Below are 19,116 nucleotides of genomic sequence, written 5' to 3' on the forward strand. Positions count from 1 at the left end.
CAGCCCCAGTCTGCGCTCCCATTCAGCCGCAAAGCCCCCTTCTTCTTCTTCTGTGGTTTTCTTAATTCCCTGTCTGCTCTCCCCTCTCTCTTCCATCAGCTTTTTGCAACTTCTATCGCTCTCTCTGTATCTTCGCCGTCTATTTTCATGCGCCCACATCACCACCACCCGCTCATTCACTCTTCCCCTCTGTTCTCTGTTTTCTCTGCAGACCCTCGCTGTCACTTTCTTGATACAAGGCGCCTCTCTCTCACTCACGCCGGCTCTCTCTGCATCTGTGTCGCCCTCATTCCTCTCTCTCTTTCTCCTTCTTTGCTTTTACTGTCAGTGAAGCTGTCAGAGAAGCAATGGTGAGCAGCAGCCTTTTCCAACACGCGCTCATTTACCTAGAATTCAATGGCATAAATGAGAGGCTATAATAATAGCAGGCTGACCCGTGGTTCTCCTCTGCTATCAAGCCGGAGATGAGCGCTGTGAGACAGAGTGCGTGTTTGATTATCATCTGTCCATTACCAGTGTTTGTGCGTTGAACTGATGGGCTGTTTGTGTGTTTCAGAGAGAGTGTCGTTCTAGCGATGACTGATCGGTGTTGTCTGGAGTCAGGACGGCTGGGCGAGGCCCCGAACACACCATCATTCACATCCAGTTGATCTCCGTCAAATCTCTCTCTTTGTCTGTCTCTAGTTTTCTCAGTTCGAGCAGTTTTTTTTTGTCAGCCAAACTTAATAGAACAGAATCCATGTTCCTATTACTTTGTATGCAACCCCACCCACAGACAAGACCAGTGCTTCAGTCTAACATTAGATTATATTTAATTATGATGCATTTTTATTAGAGCTGGCCTGAAATTAATATCATAGGTTTTTTTTTCTCTTTGCAGTAATGGTATTATATCGTTGTATAACTACATTAAAAGGGATAACGCATTTATTTGCATATTAATGAAATGCTAACCTAACCCTCTCCCCCTAAAAGAAGCCTGTGATAGGATATTGAACCCATGCCTGTGCATTAAATCAAAGAAAAAATGACCATTAAGTGTCTGCATGGGCTGCAGGGCAGCACAGGGGTTAGCTCTGTTGCCTCACAGACAAGACACCTGTGTCTAAAAGGTCCAGTCACTGTTTGATCAGTGTCCCTGGCTACCATTGCACCATAAAGACAAAGAACACTCCAAGCAACTCAGAGAAAAGGTTATTAAAAAGTAAAAGTCAGGGGGTGGATACAGAAAAAACAATTTCAAGGCACTGAACATCCCTGAGTTCAGTTAAATCAGTCACTAAGAAATGGAAGGAATATGGCACATGTGTAAATCTGCCTAGATAAGGCCGTCCTCACAACTGAGCGACTGTGCAAGAAGGAGACTAGTAAGAGAGGACATCAAGACACTGATGATTACTCTGAAGAAGTTACAATCTTCAGCAGCGGAGATGGGAGAGACTCTGCATACAACAACTGTAGCCTGGGTTCTTCATCAGTCAAAGCTTCATGGGAGAGTGGCGAAGAGAAAGCTGCTGCCCAAGAAAACTGATTAAATCTGGACCATACTTCACCAAAGTGCATGTGGTAGACTCCATGGTCAAGTTGAAGAAAGCTTTTTGATCTGATGAGACCAAAATAGTGCTTTTTGGCCATCAGACAAGTCGCTGTTTGATGGACACCAACACTGCACATCACCAAAAACACACCATCCCAACTGTGACTGGTGGCAGCATCATGCTGTGGGGATGCTTCTCAGCAATAAGCTCTGGAGGGCTTGTAAAGGTAGAGGGTGATATGAATGTGGCAAAATCTTATTCAGTCTGCAGGAAAACTACGGCTTGGGAGAAGATTTATTTTCCAGCAAGACAATGACGCGAAGCATACAGCTAAAGCTACACAGAAACAGTCTAAGGACAATAAGGTGAATGTTCTGTAGTGGCAGAGTCAAAGCCCAGACCTCAATCCAATAGAGAACTTATGGGTGGACGTGAAAAGGACTGTTCACGCCCGATCTCCGAGCAACCTGACAGAGCTTGAGCAGTTTAGCAAAGAGGAATGGCATAAAATTGCAGTGTCCAGATGAACAAGCCTGATTGAGACACACAGACTCAGTGTTGTGATTGTAGCCAAAGTTGCATCTAATTTGCTTAATACTGGCCTATTTATGCAGCCAGATACACTGATGTGTGCTTATTGTTTATAAGAGGTTTCAGACTGATGGTCTTGAAAATGTGTCCATAGATTCAATGGCAGATAAAGTGTCCGTTGATGTTTTAAATAAGTTTGTTCCTGACCTTAGACCCAAAGAGACCATATCGACTTCTAAATAGTAGAAATTTGCCAACTTTCACCCTTGATCTTGTTTGTGTTGCCAGTCAAAGCCACAGACTACAGCAGTAACTAGCTTCAGTTTTTACCAATCCTGCCGACAACGCCAACTTACTTTGTAAAATCTGTTTCAGAGGAACCAAAAAGATGGGTGACGGTACTTCTGGATCTAAAGCAGCATTTATTAAAAGAATAGAGGTTTCAATGAGACAATATGCAAACTATCCAAGTGTTTCAGATGATATTACACATTGTTGGAGACAAAGTTAAACTTTATACTTGAAAACAACGGGAAGCAAATATTCTGCTGCATCATGCTGGACCTACGTCCTTCTAGCACTATGTAAGACAGTTTCACTTTTAGAATGTAAATCAGATAAGGCAATTTAATTTGAAAAGACATGACAGAATACAGTGATGTTATTATTCAGTCATTTGTTTTACTGGTCAATTGCTACAATCACTGAAATGATTTTTTATGACATTATTATGGTTACTGACATCCAATTCAGCAGGCCAAGTTATGCAAATTTCACCATCCTAAGGTAAAGGATACCACCCCAGTTAACACCTACTCTATGGGTGATGATCATTTAGACATCATGCTAAATTTACTTTGCTAAGTAACCAAATGCTTCTTTTTAAATAAACTAATTCAGTTAGTTTCCTTTGACAGTAGTAACCAGCAACTTTAACTTAACCATCACTAGTCTGAGGTAGTCTGGACTCTTAAATTTTGGTTTTAGAAACTTTCTGTTTCATGTAGATTTATTTGGGGCTTTTTTATGTCTTTATCTTTGAGACAGAACAGTAGATTAGTAGGAACTCTGGAGGAAAGAGAGCGAAATGACATGTGGGAAGTCAAGGGTCATGATCCAACCCCTGCCATCTGCTCATGAGGCCAAGACTTAAGCGCTAGGCCAATTAGCACCCCAGAAACTTTCTGTTTTATGGCAAGACAACACATTTTAGAAAGTGCAATGGCCACAGTGTTTGAGAACTGAACATGAGCTGAGGATTTTTTTCTCTTCAAAGACATTTCCTAGTTTTGAGTTGATTAGTTAAATGTAGATGAGGTGTGAGAGGTTGCAGAGTCATTCTCAATGCATGTTGTCCCACATGCGTTGCTTGACAGCCAAGGTCAAGCTCAATGGCATTTCTTTTGTCTGGGCCTTTTCACCCCCAGTTATTTGCCCCGAGAACTCCGGTGGTTTTCAGGCCCTTGAAATATCCACATCATGACCAGTGGCTGGTGGGAACTTCCCACAGTACCCTCGGTTGTGCTTACTCCCTACATCCACCCCATTTATAGCTATAAAAGTTTGGACTTTTCAACGGATTATTCTCCCATGCCCTCATGTGGAATTACTCAGCATTTCACAACTTACTGCAGCCGCGCTTTTTGGTCCAAACATGCCTAAAAGGTCTGCACAGTAGCCTAAATGCTGACAAGTGCACTCCAGAGTTTCTAGACAGCCTAGCCCTCCTAGTCTTTTTTGCCTTTAAAATTAACAAATACTTTATAGAACTCCTAATGTCCCCACTGGGCTCCTGTCCACCAAATCTTGTAAACATACAAAAGTTCAAAGCCTCTTTAAAACCTTAAACCTTTAAAAACTCTTCCTACTTAATGGCGTACAATGTATTGCCATGGGGTTACAGAGGAAGTTGCAATGTAGCAAAGCAAAGGCCTGGTCCTACTAGTATGCTTTAAATGGTGCTGACTTGTTTATGAAGGCAAGCTGTTGGTTGAAAATGTTTGGTTACAGAGGTTGGAAGTGATCAATTTCAAGATGAACAGCTGGTTTGACCCAACTGCTGGCTGATTTGTTTTGATGCTTGTCCTTGGTTAATCTATTTGGATGCTCCGTTCACAGCCAGATGTTCCAACCACACATGCTGGATGGCATTGAAATGGTAGGTTAAATTGTTTATTTCCTTTTTATAAACTGAAAATACTATCTAGAGAGATGGCGGATAAAGTTGAATTTTTTTTACACAAAAAAAATTAACTAGCATGTAGTTTGTTATTCTAGTAACTTTTTTTTTTTTTTTTTTTTTTTTTTTTACTTCTCTCGTCCAAGTTGGCTTTATTTTCCAGCAGTTTGAATTTTCTTAACGAAACTCAAAGTTGGACGTTCCTCTGCCACTTTAGTCCACTTGGCTTTAGTCTTGGTGCTTTTTTTGAGTTATGTATGCATGGTAGTGGTTTTTTACTCCATTATCTCTGCTGCTTTTGTTTGGCATATCTCTCCCTGCTCTTTTAACTCCATGTATATTGTTATTCCAAATGTATACCCTTAAAAATCTCTAGATGGTAAACAACTCCAAAAGAAGTGCTCATTAAAAATAAATTTAAAACACCAGGCACATGTCCTTGTCAATCATTTTACTCTGTAAAAACAATAATAGAAAAACATTTGCAGCATTTGTATCTTTGCAGACAGAGCAGAGAAGTCAATTAACTAGAATGTTAATATATTTTAATGATTGAATAATGCATGCAATATTATCTATAAGCTAGTCCAGGGTGTACCCCTCTGTTTACCAAATGAGAGCTAGGATTGGCTCCAGCCCTGAGTGACCCTGAATTGGACGAACGGTATAGATAACAGATGCATGGATGCAGGCCTGCCCACAGAATTCACTTGGTCTCTGAAAAACTCATTAAAAGACCTACCCCAGCTGTGATTTATTGATGATATCAGTATAAAAGTTGGATCAATAGCACTGGTGATAGCATCCCTTTCCAACAGTTACTTTGGAGCTGAAAAGGATCATAAACTTTTATTGAGTTTTTATATAGAAAATGTCTGTTCATGCCAGTTTCTAACTCCATTTCACCACTTCACCGGCCTATTTTGCCTCTCTGTGTAACTTAGCCTTTTGTTGCCTCTTCCAACCCATTTTTTGCCACATGATCAGTTTCAGCAAATTCAACCCATTTTTTGAACCTCTTTTAACCCCCTTGTTGTTACTTTTTAGCCAGTTTTCACCACTTTACTTGCCAATTTTGCAACTTAAAGGGCACTTTTGGACAAATTTGACCCAAACAGCATTTTACCTCATTTAACCTTTTAACTTTTAACACTTTTTGACCTCTTTTGAATTCCTTTTCACCACATTTTTGCCCATATAAGCCACTTTTAACCCATTTTTGCCACTTTTCCTGGCCAATGTCTGGCCTTTTTGCTGAGTTTTTTTTTTTCTAACCCTTTTTTGCCACTTTCAACCAATTTATACCAATTTTCATCCATTTTTCCCACCTTAAGCCAAATTCTGGCACTTTTAACTGATTTTTGCCACTTGAAAAAATATTTAATAATGTTCCCCTTAAATTTGTCTCACTTTCTTTTGTTATATTTTCTGGCTTCCTGCATTCGTGCACATTACGGCTTAACTATGAAGTCTGACATTACTTTCCATATTGTTCAGTATGCCAAACCACATTGTTAACTCTGCCTAAAAAAAGTTTAAAAAGAGGAATTTCACATTTTGAAAAAAGATTATATTGTACCACAAAATGTTACTACAACATGAGTGGTTGTAGGTTGAAATTAGTCAAATACAGTTATCACAGCTTAACTTTAAAATGGACCAGGATTTTGCTGACCTTCATGGGCCCCTTATCTGGGAGGGCCCCAGAAAGCTCTCCATTTTAACCCCCTTATGGGTGGCCTTGTATGGGTGCATCATTATCTTTCATCTAAGTTGAATATGTGGCATGTCCTTTTAGTTCCCATTCCTTAACAACTCTATTTTCAGTTTTCCCTCTGAAAAAGAGGTACTTCCTGCTATGGTGCTAAATTAATTTGCTCTGGATGTAAATCATGAGGTGAGAGTAAGTGCAATAGACACATATTCCCTGGTGAAATGACTTCTCCTCCAGTAGAGATAAATCCTCTCCACAGTGAGGTTATCCAGAGAGATCAAAACATTGTTTCTGGAGAGACACGCTGCTGTGGAATTTTTTTAATGAAACTTTTCAATGTTGTGGGCATTGCAAACAAAATTGCATTCACCTCCATTATATTGTATCGTCAGCAGAAATCTCCAGAGAGAGCCAGCGTGGCCGGATGCTATAACAGGTAAGAGGAAAAATACATCTCTGTTCTGGGTGAGCTGACCCTTTAAACAAAAATCTGATCGTTTTAAACAGCAACAATCTCCAGACTCCTCTTCCCTTCTGTCTCCTGTTCTCAGCTCGTCTGTAACAAAAAGACCAGATAATCTGTCCTCCGGCAGGCAGCTCTCCCATTTCTCCCTCCTCTCTTTGTAGCTCCAGTCCATTCTTTCGATTCATTTCAATCCATAATTATAGCAAACACCGGCGCTGCCAAGGCGTCAGGACGAGAGACCGGCACTTTTTTTGCATTACAAAGCCTGAGTGTAGCATTTTCACATCAATAAATAACTATCATATTATATCATCATATCATATTAGTGTAATGAGTGTTGTAAGGGCTTTTGCAAAGATGATCTAGCAGTTTGAACACTGCGGTTTGCAGTCTTGGCGGGACATCTGGAAAGCTTTGCAAACAGACAGAGGGCGCTGTTCTGTCTGTGCAAACACAGATTTATGCGTATAGAGTTGATGGCGCCGGCAGATGGTGGAAGGAGCAAAAGGGCGACAGAAACAACTCTTCCAACATGTTTGTTCTGCTCGGTAAAGCAAAACAGAAAACCTTTGACTGATGAAGCAAACAAGAGACGGGGAAGGGCGGGGGGGGTTACAGGTGTAATTTGGAGCCACACCACCACTGCCAATACCACTACTGGTGTGAGTCAGAGGCTGCCAATCGTCCCCTTGATTTTCACTTTATCACTAAGAAGAAGGCCGGTTAATTTGTCCTCTCATGACATCCTCGCTGCGCTCTCTATTTCTCCCTGCCTCTTCCTCTCCCTCTTCTTTGCTCGTTTCTCTTGTTTATCAGTAACAAAAGACCAGGCAGTGCGACCTCATGCAAAGCTCTCCCTATCTCTGTTTCTCTGTTCGGCCTCATCCCTTCATCCTCTCCTCCGCCCGGCCTTTTATTGCCGGATTCTGCCGTTATCCCCAGCTTGATCCGACCCACGCTATATATCTCCCGCTCGCTGTTGTGTCGCTCTTAGTTGCAGATATGCAGCAGCTCAACGGATGACACTAAAAACTGCATCCACGCACAAACGCATAGAAAACACAATACAAACATACACACGGTTCCTGGATGCATGCACGGGAATTAATTTAGAGGATCAAGACATGAAGGAGTGATGGGAGAGAAGGGCACAAACACTCGCAGCATGTTTTTCTCTGCACACGAGCAGCAGGGTCTTGCACTTGCACACACACATATGGAGGAGAGACACACGTAGCGACAGCAAGCAATGTGGCAAGGACGCACGCAGCAGGATCACATTCACATAAACAGACGCACAATTAAAAACAGACGCTCTGAACTCCCACCAAGGTTGGAATAGTTCTAGATCCTTCACTAGTTTTTATCTTTATTTTGTTGTCAGGTTTAATTTCATTGTTAATTAGTTTTTGAGGCTGTTTGATTGGTTTATATTTTTTGAAAATGCTTCACTTAAGTCTAGTTTTTATAAGATTTAGTGTCAGTTTTTTGTAATATGGGATAAGTGTCAGGGTGGAGCCAAAGAGACCAGAAAAAGCGACACTACCCAACTTATTCCTAACCTTACATGCCACATAGACTGCTCCATATAGCCATTGCATGGGATATATGGAAAATGGAAAATGGACTTGAACTTGTAAAAAGGCTTTTCTAGTTGTCTGACAACTCAAAGCGTTTCCCCCCGCAGGTCACACCTAACCATTCCCACCATTTCACTCTACATTCACATACTGATTGCAGAGGTTGCTAGGGATTATTTGCCATCAATATAAGACAGTCCCATTCATATGCATCCATACACATTTACACGCCACCGACGAAGCAGTGGGAGCAAGGACATATCACTATCTAAATGTGCCTTTCAATCACGGGCGACCGACCCTACCTACTTAGCCACAAGTATCCATGAGAGAAACCTCCCACGAAAGTGTTTGTGAAGGGCAGGACTGTAAATGAAAATCCAGGAAGTGTTGTGTCTGTCACACAGGTGTTGCTCTGGTAAGTAAAGTGAGCTCTGAAGGCACTGCTGTAGCTCAAGAACTAGCAGCTAGTTAGTGGGTAGAAAAAATTGAGCATATAGCGCTGGCTCAGGAAGGCCATAGAGTTGAGCACTCTCATATAACTGAGATCAGCTGATCTCACACAAGCACTCACCAGCTGATGGCCAGCTGATTCACTCAAAGCACGCTATTGGCTAATCACACTCATGCTGCCATAATTGAACTGCTATAGCCTGGCTACACTTTGCTGCTCCTTCTGCAAGCCACTTTGTGCAACCCTCCTCCACCCCAGCTCATCCTTTTTCTGGTTATGACCTAATCAGTGCCTTACTGTTGTCACTGATGCCTGCTCTGCTTTGGGTCTTTGCTGCCATTAGTGTTGTTGTTGGCAGGGTTAGTGCATGAGGGTTAAGAGGACTATGATGGGATTTGAGAAGAGATGGGCTTGGTTGTATACACAGAGATGCAAGGGGGTGTATACATGTTTGTTCATTTTGGGACCTGCTTTCAAAAAGCAGCATTTTCAGGCTCCCAAAACACCTGTTCCATGTGGATGAAATGCCAATATGATAAAACCTTTGAAGACAATCCTAAACTGTGCCTCTTAAACTGCTTGAGCTTGGCTATGCTTTGCAGCTCCTTCCACAAACCACTTTTTGCAACCCTCCTCCACCCCAGCTCCTCCTTTATTCTGGTTCTGACTTAATCAATGCCTTTCTGCCGTCATTGATGCCTGCTCTGCTTGTTTTTTTTTTTTTTTTTTTTTTTTTTGTTGTTGTTGTTGTTTTTTGCTGCTTCCCTTTCCCCCCTTAGGTTTTCTCTTGGAAAGCAGGAACATGTGCTCTTACTGCTTGATGCTTCCCATATAGGCATGTGGAAGGGCAAGGGGATCCTAGAACTGCCACACTGCCAAATTTTAAAAAACAAAAAACATAAGTGCTAATTAATAACCACTAACAGCAAATCGTGTGTGTCTCTGGAAAAAGTGGTCCTGATGGAACTTATGTTCAGGCCAGTTGGGTAAAGAGCAAAAACATTTTCTGCATCAAGAAATGCTTTCAGTGTGGTTCTTTGCTCCTCTTTCAATAAAGCAATGCTGCACAGATCTGATCAAAGCTGCAGCTAAAGCTACATCCTGGTTAGTCACAAACCCATACAAGGTCAGGATGAGATCGAAAACGTTTTCTACACCATGAAAAGCTTTTAATGTGGTTCTCTGCTCTTCTTTAATAAATAATTGTGGCCCAGTTCTGATAAAACAGCTACCCTACTATATGTTGACTACAATAACCTTGATCCCTTGCTCTGATTTCTTCAGGCTCACATAAACATTCAATGCAAACCCACAAAGATTCACTCATACAAGCTCAAACCACTTCCTTACATTCCTGTGGAACATCCTCACAGCTACACACTCTCTGTAACCACACCCATGCTCTCTCTTTACCGCACAAACATCCAGCATGAGTACAACAACAACAGACATGGCCAGCACACATTCCTCTGACTCTACAGCTCAAATAGGCACACACAGAGCATCCACGCACTCACCTTCCAGCTCCTGGTCTTCTCTGAACCAGCGCAGCTTGGCGGGGGGTTTGCTGCCAGTGCTGGTGCAGGTCAGGGTGACTTTGCCCCCCTCGGGCACCGCATTCTCAAAGCCTGAGATCTGAGGTTTACCAGGCACACCTAAAGAGAGACAGAGAGGGCGGGAGAAAGAGAGAGTAAGAGAGGGGAAACTTTTTTGCTGCAGGGCTCACCTGCAAAAAAACAAAAGAGGTCAGGGCCAATGGCATAGCTTAAATCAAGTCGAAGCAGTTTTTGCAAACTTGTTGTGTGTACAATTGTGGTAGGAATAATAATAAGAAAGAACAACAATGGACACAGAATCATCAATACAACACAAGCTTGGATTTATTTGGTCAATCCCTGAAAGCTCTAAAAGAAAGAAGCACAGAAAGAAAAACAATGATGCAGGTTTGAAATGATTTGCCCTAGAAATGGTTCAGAGTTGCTGCACAGCAGCTAGAATGTCTGTAAATCATCTGACCTTCCTCCAGCATCAAACCCTGCTGTCTCCTCATCAGTGTCCATCAGGGCAGGTACAGTCAAATTTCTCTGTTTCACTGACAGGCAACCGCTTAAAACTGTCCAAATAATGACTAGAGTGTCTCACAAGCAGAGGAGGGTGTAGTGTAATCTCGCTGTAACACCATAAAACCTCTAATGGAGGGGGTTAGGTTGTGGGTTTAATACTTTAGAGCACCACTTGAACCATCTTTCATACCAAAAGTCTTGTTCCTATTATCCATGACCACAGCCCTAAGTGTATGAAGGCATTATTTGAGCTTTAACTAACCACACATTAACAAGAGTGGTGACAGATCCTTAACTAGTCATGTGGATCATTTCCTCTATCGCCATTTCACACATTTTGAAGAAGAGATCAAATGCTCTTAGATCAGCTTTTAGTTGGTTTCTCCATGAGTTTAGAGGACTGGTTCAACTTTAAAAACACTTTCTCTGTATGATCTTGGAAAAAATGAGAAATTCTCCCAATTATTCGCATGATGGGGAATGAAAAGTATGCAGTACTTTCATGCAAAACACCCACTTGTGTGATTACATTAAAAGGTAGCACACAAAGACACAATGTTAAATTTGGATGAGATTGTTATTAATGATACCAGATCAGCTTTCTGCTGGAAGACAATTATCAGGCAAAATAATAAGCTGAACTGTTGCATCCTCTGGTGATTTTTCATGAATAGCTGCTATCAAAGAGTGGATCTCTCTTAGGACTGTAGTGTAAAGTGTGCTGCCACAAGTGCATGATTTAGGGCACACCCACTTATGGCGAGATGGCGCACAATCCCAGCACAAAGCCAGGCACAACGCACAGAGGGTGGTTTTTGTGCCTTGACTATTAACAGGTGTGCCCAAGCATGTTTGACTGCCAAAATCAAGTTTGTTTGACCAGTGTGAGTGCTCCAGACCACGCCCAGGCATTGCAAACATCTTTGGCCCTGGCATGGATGGAAGTGTTGGGCTTTGGCATGGTACAGCTGCTCATGCATGTCACAAACACAGGAGCACAAAGAGGATGGACTAAGTGCCTTCATTATTAACAGGTGGGTCCAAGCATGTTTGGCCAGTTTGAAGTCAATTTTGTTTGACCAGTGTGAGTGCTCCAGACCACGCACAGACATTGCAAACATCTTTGGCTCTGTCATGGACGGAAGTGTTGGGCTTTGGCATGGTGCATCTGCTCATGCATGTGCACAAGGACACAAGTGGAAAAAGCATGGAATGTATAGACAGGCCTGCCCACAGATGTGACTGGGCCTCCCGACAAACCTGAAGAATGGGTCCTACAGTCATGGGCGAAAGTATTAGCACCCCTGGAATTTTTCCAGAAAATACACCATTTCTCCCAGAAATTGTTGCAATTACAAATGTTTTTGGTATACATGTGTTTAATGCCTTTATGTGCATTGGAACGACACAAAAAAACAGAAGAAAAAAGACAAAATTGACATAATTTTACACAAAACTCAAAAAAATGGGCTGGACAAAATTGTTGGCACCCTCAACTTAATATTTGGTTGCACACCCTCGGAAAAAAATAACTGAAACCAATCGCTTCCTATAACCATCAACAAGATTCTTACACCTCTCAACTGGAATTTTGGACCACTCTTCTTTTGCAAACTGCTCCAGGTCTCTCAGATTTGAAGGGTGCTTCTTGCAACAGCAGTTTTGAGATCTCTTCATCGGTTTTCAATGGGATTTAGATCTGGACTCATTGCTTGCCACTTCAGAACTCTCCAGCTTTGTCTCCAACCATTTCTTGGTGCTTTTTGAGGTATGTTTGGGGTCATTGTCCTGCTGGAACACCCATGACCTCTGACGCAGACCCAGCTTTCTGACACTAGGCCCTACATTGCAGCCCCAAATTTTTTGATAGTCTCCAGATTTCATGATTCCTTGCACACAGTCAAGGCACCCAGTGCCAGAGGCAGCAAAATAACCACAAAACATCTTTGAACCTCCGCCATGTTTGACTGTAGGTACTGTGTTCTTTTCTTGGTAGGCCTCATTCCATTTCCTGTAAACAGTAGAATGATGTACTTTTCCACATAGCTCTACCTTAGTCTCATCTGTCCACAAAATGGTCTCCCAGAAGGATTGAGGCTTACTCAGGTACATTTTTGCAAACTCCAGTCTGGCTTTGTTATGTCTCTTTGTCAGCAGTGGGGTTCTTTCCGTTCTCCTGCAATGGCGCTTCATCTCATTCAGATGACCACATATGGTCCCAGCTGACACTTTTGCACCCTGAGTCAGCAGGATAGCCTGAATTTGTGTGGAAGTTGACTGAGGATGTTTATCCACCATTCCAACTATCCTACGTTGCATTCTTTTGTCAATTTTTCCTCTTCCGTCCACGTCCAGGGAGATTAGCCACAGTGCCTTGGGTTATATACTTCTTCATTTTATTACTCACAGTGGACAAAGAAATTTCAGGATCTCTGGAGATGGTCTTGAAACCTTGAGATTGTTCATATTTTTCCACAGTTTTGCTTCTTAAGTCCTAAGAAGATTCTGGGCTCTTCTTTCTCTTCTCCATGCTTGGTGTGACACACACAGGCACACAACACAAAGGTTGAGTCAACTTTTATACATTCTAACTGGCTTCAGGTGTGATTTCTAGATTGCCAGCACCTGTTACTGCCACAGGTGAGTTTAAATGAGCATCACATGCTTGAAATAAAATGATTTACCCACAGTTTTAAAAGAGTGCCTATAATTTTGTCTGGCCCATTTTTGAGTTTTCTGTAAAATTGTGTCAATTTTGTCTTTTTTCTACTGATTTTTTTTTTGTTGTTCTAATGCCCATAAGGGCAATAAACACCTGCATACCAAAAACATTTGTAATTGCAACAATTTCTGGGAGAAATGGTGTATTTTCTGGAAAAATTCTAGGGGTGCCAATACTTTTATCCATGACTGTACATTTGTGATTTATGGATGATATCAATGTTTGTGCATTGGATAAGAAGCATTGGTGCTAGCACTTCCTGAGCACTGTTGAAGTGCCCTTGAGCAAGGTACTGAACCCCCAACAGCTCACAGCAGAGATCCGCAAGGCCATCACTCTGTCTATGGGTGTGTAGCATGTAAAACAACAGAGTGTAAACTGAGAATTTACCTTCAGGGATTAATAAAGTATTACTTTTAAATGTGCTTCAACATGGTATGAGGCAGCCTTAAGATGCTGTTTTTTCTGCATGCTCAAGATAGGAACATGCCAGCTTTGTCCCTGACCACTCCCCTGACCACCACAAAGCTCTATCTAATGGGGTCACAAGTTAAACTGTGCATGCAACTTAAAGACAGTTTACAGACTTTTGCATGCAAAATCTACAGACCATGTCTGTTCTATTCTACATGTGGTAAACTCTTACTGTCTCTTAATGCCTTTAAAGGGCTGTAAGGATCAGCAAATGTATTGATTAGATGACCCAAAAAATATATTTTCCAACTGTTTTGATAAAATATTAATGTTTGAGTCAGGTATCAAGCAGGAATGCTAAAAATTTTCTGCTTTCAGTTTCTGAAAAGAAAATAAATCTGCTTTTCAGGATAGAAAATGAAGAGTTTGGGGTTTTGGATCAAAGAAGCAATTTTAATGACTAACACGCAGGTTTTAAACATTAATAAAGCAGATATCACATATATCCTAGGTAGAAAACTCAAAATCCCTCTATTTCTGAGCTTTGAGTTCACACTGACAGGACAGCGCCTCCTTCAGCTTGTTTGATTCTCTCAGAGGCTTAAACATGTTTCATGCATATTGTTTTCACATGAACACCTCCATCTCCAAATAATAACCCTGCAACAATGTGGAGGAAGAGAGACAGGACCACCCACTCGAGGCACAATGGAGAATTTTGACACTGGTGTCGGAGGGCAAAATTTATTTGCTAGCTTCTAAACATGTTTACTGTCCTTAACTAGCTGGTGGTAGCAGCAGTCAGGAGGATATTTACTCCTCTTTTGACTGTGTGGACATATTTCAGACAGAGGCTACACCAGGGCAGGCCACTCGTCTTATTTTGCTCACTAAGTCTGCATTTTTATCCTTAAACACTGCCTTATGGCATATCGTATGGACAGAAACCACTCTTCCCTCATTATATACTTATGACTGAAGTAGCGTGAGTGGTGTCTGATACAGGCTCTGCAGATAAACAGAGGGAAAAAGTCTGCTGTTTCAGCCGTTAACAGCAAATAAATACAATGCATGTTAAACACCATTTTATCCATCCGTTCCTGATAGAACTGTCATTTTCTATGTTAACCTTTAGCTTCAGGAATATTCAGCTAAAATATCACAATCACAATCCCCTGTGTGGCTGGCTGTGATAAACAGGACTGATCTCACTGTAAAGGGCCTAACAATTACATATATTTGAGAGGAAATTAAAATATTTAAACACAATTATGTTAATGAGATAATTTTTAAAGTGATCAGTCCCCAACCTGCCTGTACTGGAAAAAGCTGGCCCCTTGTCCAAATGTAGTTGATGACCCCTGCCCTACAGCGTAGCTAACATTAGCAGCTAGCCAGCCTTCGCTCTTCTTTGCAGATTAATATCTGTGCTGTTCCTAATGCATGCTAACCGCTAAGCTACCGCTGAGCTTCTCATATTTACGTCTCCCAAAGTGCGAGCTCAGACAGGAAGGCAGCAGCTATTAACTGACACTACAGCGGCCTCTAGAGGTGGGAGGTTCATGACAGTTCAAGAGAAGATTGGGCTGAGATTTCAAGCTTGTGTTTATAAAAAGTTATAGGTCATTCCTTTACTCCACTTTTAAATCTTGCGCTGCCTAAATTGATAAACTAATTTAACTGTTTAACCACAAGCATCCCCAGTAACAGCATGCCCTAACTGCCTAACTAATCAGACTGTTTCTATTTTTCCGTGAGCTTTACACTTAGTGTTTCCCAACCATTTTTCCTTGGGCCCCCCCCTACATGGGCCTAAGAAAAGCAAAGCCCACCCAGGAGAGAAGAAAAAGTGACACAGCACCATCAAAAATCAACTTAGATTTGAATTGTTTCATTGATAAAACCCTAAAAAGGCCTATGCGTGCTTCTCTTATCACAAGACCATCGTTTAAACTACATAATAAATGCTTTATTGTGGTTTTAGTCAATATTTGAACATCTAATATTGGGAGCCTCAGAGAAGACAAAGCCTTCCGGCCCTCCTAAGATCTTTGGAGCCAGCCTAGGGGGGTCCTGGACCCAGGTTGGGAACCAATACTTTAACTAACATGGAACTCTCAGTATGTTTTCTGTGCGTCTAATCTTTGTGAATATTGATCATGTTAATGTTTTATTGAATCTTGAACAGCATGCAATTCAAGTGAGAGTTAACAACAAAATTAGTTTGATTACACAGATTACTACTTAAGTATCATAAAGGCTTTTGAACAACTCAACATGATGCAATTTTTCCTCAATTGCACTATGGATTTTCCCGTGTCACACATATTGACAAAAAACAAGGAAAGACAGAGATGACAAGGTACCAGGAGTGTTGGGCAGGACTATTATCTGTTTTCTTTCACTCTCCTTGTTCAGCTGGGCTTGTTGACTTGTTTCATTTACAAAGTAGCATTAGTAGTGCTTTAAACATATCCATATTAGTGCCAACACTGTTGAAGACTTATTGATGCAAAGCATGTAATACTGTTTCTCCGTATTCATAACAAAAGCATGAGACGTCATTTTTTTTTTACATGTGGAAACTTGAATCACAGGGCAGCGAATTAAATATGTAACAGATGTAGTGTTGACAGCAAGCATGCAATGCTGCATGATGCAGCATGATATCTCACACAAGTGCACAGTAAGAACATGGTAAGAGCTCAAAATAAAATCAGAGAGAGCAGCAAAAACAAGATGACAGAGTGACATTGACTTCCTTATGTGGGAAACATATGAAGAATTTATTTCTACAAATGCAGTGAAGGCCCTAAAATGAGCCTGACAGACGACAGAGATGAACATGAAAATCCAATTAACTAAAGGAGAATAATCATAAGGTATTATTGCTTTAAGAGCAGCAGCATGCGGTCTGCATTAACTCCGACAGCCTCATCATTTCTACATTTCAAATCACACCGGTAAATAAGGCTGTGACTGCTCACTCTCTGTACTGCAGGTCAGTTCAAAATGTCAAGGAAATTAAATTTTGCTCGGATTATTAAATAAGACTCCCAGAATTCATTAGTTAAAAGCCAAGATGGGAGTTAGAGTGCCTCAGTCAGACTTAATGGTATTTTAGGAGGGCACTGAAGCCACGTGTGATAGTTTGAAAGAAAAACTGAGAGGGACAGAAGATGAAATGAGGTCGGTTCAGAACGACTTCAGCCAAGTTAGAGACCTGTGGCCAAACCAAAATTTCACAGTACGACTTCCCTCTCCCTCAGGTGTTCCTCCGGATTCAGACGAGTCATTTAGGATAACAAACACTGCAGCTTAATTACTATTCTGACTTGGAGCACACGTAGACGTGTGAAAGAAATAAAAAACACGAACATGCCAAATGCTCAAGTTTTTTCTTTGTCTTTCTCATCACGGTCGAAGGCAAGAGCAGCGACAATTAAACTTTCCCCGGCATCATTCCATCTGGAGACACCGTGGGCGATACTTTTCTCTAAATGTTGGACCGGTTTGCTGTCATTTCTGCTTTCGTAAAGAAGAACATTCAGTTTTCTGTCGACCACATACTGCCTTCATTAAAACAGGAGAGGGAAAGAGAGAGTGGTGGAAGGAGAGAAAAAAGATAGAGGTGAAGGAGAGCAGCACAGAGAGTTTGACGGAAAGATAGATTTGGAGAGGGGAGACTGAATCATGACAGAGAGCAGCAGAAAAAGTGATCTATTTTTATTGAAACTGACAAGATTCTCTACCAGTTAATGTTTTTATATGTGACATTTTGGTGACACAGGGAAGAATGAATACGAATAGATAGATAGATGGATGGATGGATGGATGGATAGATAGATAGATAGATAGATAGATAGATAGATAGATAGATAGATAGATAGATAGATAGATAGATAGATAGATAGATAGATAGATTAATTTTGATATATTCTTTTTGGAGGGCTTTCTGCAACATTTTGGAGTGTTTCTGTGGGAATTTGCGCCCATCCATTCAATAAAGCATTTTTAAAGTCAGGAACTGATGTTGGACAAAAAGGCCTGGCTCAAAATCTCTGTTCCAGTTCATCCCAAAGGTGCCTGATGGGTTAAAGTCAGGGGGTCTGTGTGGCTGGTCAAATTCTTCTACACTGACTCATCAAACCACATCTTTATAGTCCTTTATAGTCCTTTATAGTCCACAGTCATGTTGGAATAGAAACGGGTCTTCCCCAACTTGTTGCCACAAAGTTAGCATTGTCCAAAATGTCTTGGTATGCTAAAGTATTAAGACTGGCCTTCAATGGAGATAAGAGGCCTAAGCCAAACCCTGAAAAACAGCCCCATACTTTGATGCCTCCTCCCCCAAACTTCCACTTTGGCTTGTAGTAGCTTGGCGATTCAAAACCCATCCATGAATCCAATCCATGAAATTCCCACTGCAAAGTTTTTGTACTTGCATTAATGTCAGTGGAAGTTCAGAGCTCTTCAGCTATGGAATCAGCAGAGCGTTGGTGACTTTAAGAGTTTCTGAGTTGCTGTTGTTCCTAAACGCTTCCACTTTCTAATAACGTGTGGGCAAATACTTTTGTCCATATAATGTGAGATAAAAATCAGTCAGGGACAGCACCTGTGGAGCGGCAGCATTTTAAAAAGGGGGGTAAGAGAGTGAACTCCAGCCATCAGTGTATTACACACATCCTCCTTTTAGGAAAAGTCCAATCTAGTGTTTTGGAAAGGAGACTAGCCGATTGTCAAACCTGCTGATTCCGTACTGGTCGTGGGACAGTGGACCAGCTCTTTACCCTTGCAAGGCTTCTTAAGGGGGGGTTTGGGAGACTGCTCATCCAGTCTCCTCCGCCAAGACGGAGGCTTGTCTCTGATTCTGTTGTTGATTTGCACGGACAGAATCTCAAGGAGCTGTCCCGGGGAGGAGGGTTTCCAGTTCCGAGAGATGAGATTTTCCTTTCTGCTTTTTGAAGATGGTGTGGTTCTGATGGCTTCTTCTGCCAGGGACCTCCACAAGCATTAGAGCGGTTTGTGGGTAAGTACCTTCAAGTCGGTGGGCATGGTTCTCTGCAGGAAAACGGTGGATTGCTCCCTCTAGGTAGGGAGTGAGGACTTGCCTCAGGTGAAGGAGTTCAAGGACCTCGGGGACATAAATGAGGGTAGATTGGACTGGGAGATTGACAAGTGGATTGGTGCTGCGATGGCAGCACTGCAGATGTTGTTAGACCACTGTGGTGAAGAGGGAGCTGAGCTGGAAGGCTTAACTTTGGATATACTGGTCCATCTTTGATCTGACCCTGATCAAGAGCTTTGGGTAATGACCTAAAGAATGAGATACAAGATTGGAGTGGTCCAAATGAGGTTCCTCAGGAGGGTGGTGGGCTCAGCCTTATGCCTCCTACAGATTGTGCATTTTTTGCATTCTTTGAAGTTTCTGGCATGCTACACTGTGTGACATAAA

At 41.7% G+C, this 19,116-nt stretch overlaps 1 protein-coding gene across 2 annotated transcripts in view; it reads right to left on the reverse strand.

Annotated features, from left to right (window-relative positions):
* cadm3 (cell adhesion molecule 3) overlaps positions 1-19,116 on the reverse strand; it is a 231,281-nt gene that overhangs the window by 55,875 nt on the left and 156,290 nt on the right. For both annotated transcript variants that reach the window (XM_041803998.1, XM_041803997.1), the window contains exon 5: positions 9,980-10,117. In XM_041803998.1, coding sequence (XP_041659932.1) covers positions 9,980-10,117 — 138 coding nt within the window. The remainder of the gene's footprint in view (positions 1-9,979; positions 10,118-19,116) is intronic.

This window comes from Cheilinus undulatus, linkage group 13, assembly GCF_018320785.1.
Source record: "Cheilinus undulatus linkage group 13, ASM1832078v1, whole genome shotgun sequence".
NCBI lineage: Eukaryota > Metazoa > Chordata > Actinopteri > Labriformes > Labridae > Cheilinus > Cheilinus undulatus.